This window comes from Brassica oleracea, chromosome C3, assembly GCF_000695525.1.
Source record: "Brassica oleracea var. oleracea cultivar TO1000 chromosome C3, BOL, whole genome shotgun sequence".
Lineage (NCBI taxonomy): Eukaryota > Viridiplantae > Streptophyta > Magnoliopsida > Brassicales > Brassicaceae > Brassica > Brassica oleracea.
In genome coordinates, this window is record NC_027750.1 from 11,014,969 (window position 1) to 11,018,814 (window position 3,846).

The 3,846-nt window shown below is 35.5% G+C and overlaps 1 protein-coding gene across 2 annotated transcripts; it reads right to left on the minus strand.

Moving 5' to 3' along the window:
* Nucleotides 1-454: 454 nt before the first annotated feature.
* Nucleotides 455-3,373, minus strand: LOC106328267 (general transcriptional corepressor trfA). 2 transcript variants are annotated; one of them, XM_013766677.1, is made up of 10 exons: nucleotides 3,273-3,373; nucleotides 2,558-2,813; nucleotides 2,204-2,491; nucleotides 2,046-2,092; nucleotides 1,874-1,957; nucleotides 1,697-1,765; nucleotides 1,507-1,597; nucleotides 1,340-1,411; nucleotides 1,136-1,243; nucleotides 455-1,045 (listed from the first exon to the last, which is right to left on the minus strand). In XM_013766677.1, the coding sequence occupies exons 2-10, from the start codon at nucleotides 2,705-2,707 to the stop codon at nucleotides 713-715; spliced, it is 1,242 nt and encodes a 413-aa protein (XP_013622131.1). In that variant the 5' UTR covers nucleotides 2,708-2,813; nucleotides 3,273-3,373; the 3' UTR covers nucleotides 455-712. The 2 variants fall into 2 exon arrangements, with proteins under 2 accessions (XP_013622131.1, XP_013622132.1); XM_013766678.1 differs by lacking the exon at nucleotides 3,273-3,373 and adding an exon at nucleotides 3,158-3,227.
* Nucleotides 3,374-3,846: the final 473 nt, after the last annotated feature.

Sequence of the window (3,846 nt, forward strand, 5' to 3'; positions counted from 1 at the left end):
AAATATTTTGTTATAATTGTTAAAAAAATATTGAGTTGCATTTCAAATAAAAAGGTAAAGATATTAAAAATATTCTAATTAAAATATGTAAAATTTAATATAGTTTTAAGGAAATGGTCAAAATAAAAAAAATTATACATAAAATAATCATGATTTTTGTTAATTGGGCGGATCATTATTTATATGATATCGCATACGAAAGAAAAATTTCTGTTTTTAAAATTATCTAATTAACCCGGCCGCGGATCAGGGTCTAGTGATATATTAAAAAGAAAACATAACACAACCCAAGCCCAAACTAGCTTTTAAGCACAATCTCGCATCTAACCACAAACAAGTTGCAAACGGAGAATACCCGTGAGGAGAAGTGTAGCTCCTGCAGATAAAGATCCCAAAAGCCTCACTTTGATATGTAACATTTGCACAACTCACTACTGTTGTCACTCTTCAAAAATTCACACATTTGCACACTCACTACATTTCCACTCTTCAAAAATCCACGCATATCCCATCCTCAAAATATATTACACTTTGAATCTTTATCTGCAGCAATCTGAGGCTTAGTTTTTCAAAACAGAACTAAAGAAATGGAGTAACTCACAATGTAGACGCAATGCAACAACAACTCTATTCACATTAATGCTTTTGAAAAAGAAGCAGAAGCAGAGGTTAAGAGATCAATGCCAAGTCCCAAATGCTCTCTTTTCTTTCATCAGCCTCCCACTGCAACTTCACTTGCCATAATCTCAGCCTTCACATGTAAGCTGTTGGAGTTTGGTTCCATATCTTCGGGCTTAGCAGCCACGGGAGAAGCCTTCTCTTCCTCTCTTCTTTTCTCCACTTCTTCTTTCTTCCCTTCATTTTTCCTTTCTTTAGCCTTCCATGTCTTTTCCTGAGACTTTGTTATGGGTTTCTTCAAGGTAGATGATGATGATGATGCTAAGTCTTTTGGTTTTGTCACACGAGGACCGGTTTCACCTCCTGTTGCATCACTGCTACTCTTCCTGCGTCCTAGCTTTGGAGATTTAGGACGAGTAGTTGGTATCTGCAACATTTTTTATGCACCACACGTCGATACAAACAACAATTTAGGACAAGTAATGATGATTCACATAGGAAGAGCAAAGAAGCAAACCTTCTTCAATTCAACCTTAGGTGGAGGCTCTTTGTAGAAACTAGGCATAGGACCAGCCTTAAACGTCAAGCTCTTCCTCAACCTTTTGATCTCTTCTTCCTGACTCTCCTACACAACGTACCAATAAGAGTTTCTATCCATTATAGAAGATGTCAGAATCAATAAGAGTTTTACTCTATTATAGAATAGTCTTTTAAGTAAAACCTTTGATTTAGCCTGCAAAGTAGTCTTCTCCACTTCCTTAGCATGGATCTTCTCTTCTAGTTTCATATAGAACTTAAAAAAAAAAGAGACACAAATTAGAGAGGAAACTAAAAGACATGCTGTTGAAAAGGTTGCAAGTATAGAGAAAGTGCATTAGGAGCAGTAACCTCCTTCCGTTTCTCAGCTCGTTCCTCCAACCTGAATGAAAATCCAGAGGCAGACCCAACGCTGCTTCTCCGCCCACGAGGTGTAGCCGTTCTGTTGGACATCAAAACATTATATATATATATATATAGAGAGAGAGAGACATATGTAACTAATGAACATAAGTGAAGAAGATGAAAGAAATTGGCATACGAAGTGGTGGTTGAACGTGTGTCATCATCTTCCTTGCTTGTTATAGGTTTAGATACTTTATCTGCCACCCTGTAGATTCAAAGATGCATACACTTTCACAAACTTCTTTTAATGTAATCCAACATTTTCACATTCCAACGTATATGTGCCAAAATATTATAAACAAAGAGGGCTTACACAGCAGTGGTTAATGGGACCTCCTCATTGTTCTTGTCTGCAACTTCATCTTTAATGGATTTAGAAGCTTCTTCTACCACTAATCTGCATATACATTCAGATGTTCACTTTCGCATAATTTGTTTAGTTGGCTTATATTTATTGGGAAATATGAAAACATTTTTTGACTCACTTGGAAGTAGGGACTGAAGCTACATCATTAGAAATGGGTTTCACAGGCTAACACATCACATGAAGAAGAAAAAACTCAATAAGTTGAGGACATGAAAGCTTCAAAACAACTAACAAAGATATGTTGCGTTAATTCCTATAAAATGATTCAGTAGTTACCATAGTTTGCTTTTTGATGGGAGCAGATACTAAACTGTTGCGCTTGGCAGAAACACCGTTGTTTGAAGAGAGAGTGGCCTTTGGTTTGGATCCATTTGCAAAGACAGGTTTATGACTAGCCTTTGTTGGTGTTGCATCAATGCTCTTAGCATGAACTCCGAATGAAGAGCTCTGAGAAAGGAACCTCGGGCTACGAGAGAAGGTCCCTGTCTTTTTCTTGACAGCTTTATTATTATTAGCTGTTTTACTCTTCACTGAAGTACCCCCAGCCTCAGCGAGGTCTGCTTCCTGCAGAGAAAAGATTGATGTTAGTACACTAACAAAAAACACGGAGTCTTGTAAGAAAGCTAATACCTTTACAGGAACTTTATCATTGACGTTGTCAGTTGTCTCGGTAGATAAGTCAAGAGTCTCAGGTATGTTCTTGTCCTTGGAACTGTCAACATCAACATTCTCTTCCTCTTTCTTCGAATCCGCAACAACACTCACATCCTCTGACGCCATTCAACCAACAAAGATGATGAATGAGAACTCAGCTCAGATCCATGTCCAAACTAAAGAGGGATTTTTTTATTTTTTTTTTATCTCAAGAAGCCACCCATTGTTCCACCTGGTTAACATAGCAATACTTAGTGTCAACTGTCAACTATCATATTAAAAAAAGAACACTCAAATTACTCATTTCCTTCAATTTGTTTATATGCACTTTTGATAATTTGCTAAATCAAAAAGTACCAAACCCAAGTATAAAACTTGTCTAAGCAGTAAAATCATAACATCACTTCCAGTATTTAAACCAAACTCGCTTAACTATGATCACAAACTATCCTTGTCTTCAGAAAAAGACAAAACCTTTGTTTAAAAAGAAAGCATGTTCCTAGATTAGGACAAACTAAAAAACAAACCCACAAGTCGAAAATCGAAAATTGAAATCAGGGACGAGAACATAAGTACTTCAAAACAAAACCATGAAGCATCAATCATACAAGTTCCTTTAAGACAAAAGTGAAAAGGTCCATATATTATTAGCCTCTTTGGATGATTAAGAAAGGTGTTTATGCTTTTCTACCAAAAGCTTCGTATGGTTGAAAGAGGAAGAAGCGAGTCTTTGTATCTTGTGTGGAATGAACGTCAAAAAGAGAGAAGATTTTAGCCAAAACGATGACCAAATGACCGAAACGCCCCTCATCTTTTGATAGGTCTTTGACCTTTATTAGACTCTTCCCCGAATATTAATTATTCTTTTAAAAAATTGTCATAAGACAGCTAATTTGTATTTTTATAGTATGATGTATGAGACAGGAGTTCGTGGAATGATTAGATTCAAAGGGTGTACTGTATAAGATTTGGAATTGGAATCCGAAAAATAATTTATCCATTATCAATGAAAATGACGTTAATACAATGTCTGTAAATAGTTACTTTTTATGAAATGGTTGAATTTGATGTGTATTAAATAATCAAACGTAAATCTTCAAAAGAATAGTAAATTGTTATCTTGTACAATAATCGGTATAATAATTTTTTTATAATTTATTCAAACAATAAATCAGTTTTTTAAAAAATTCATAATAGTTGTGTGCTCAGTATACGTTGCAATCATAACAAGGTCAAAAATAGTCAACGAGTGAGGAAAGGGTAGA

Bases quoted from the DNA above. Each gene is read 5' to 3' on its own strand.
- LOC106328267 (XM_013766677.1), bottom strand. From the start codon at position 2,707: ATGGCGTCAGAGGATGTGAGTGTTGTTGCGGATTCGAAGAAAGAGGAA. The intron at 2,093-2,203 runs GTAACTACTGAA...GTGATGTGTTAG, and splicing joins CCATCAAAAAGCAAACTATG to CCTGTGAAACCCATTTCTAA. The intron at 1,598-1,696 runs GTATGCCAATTT...GATGTCCAACAG, and splicing joins ACACGTTCAACCACCACTTC to AACGGCTACACCTCGTGGGC.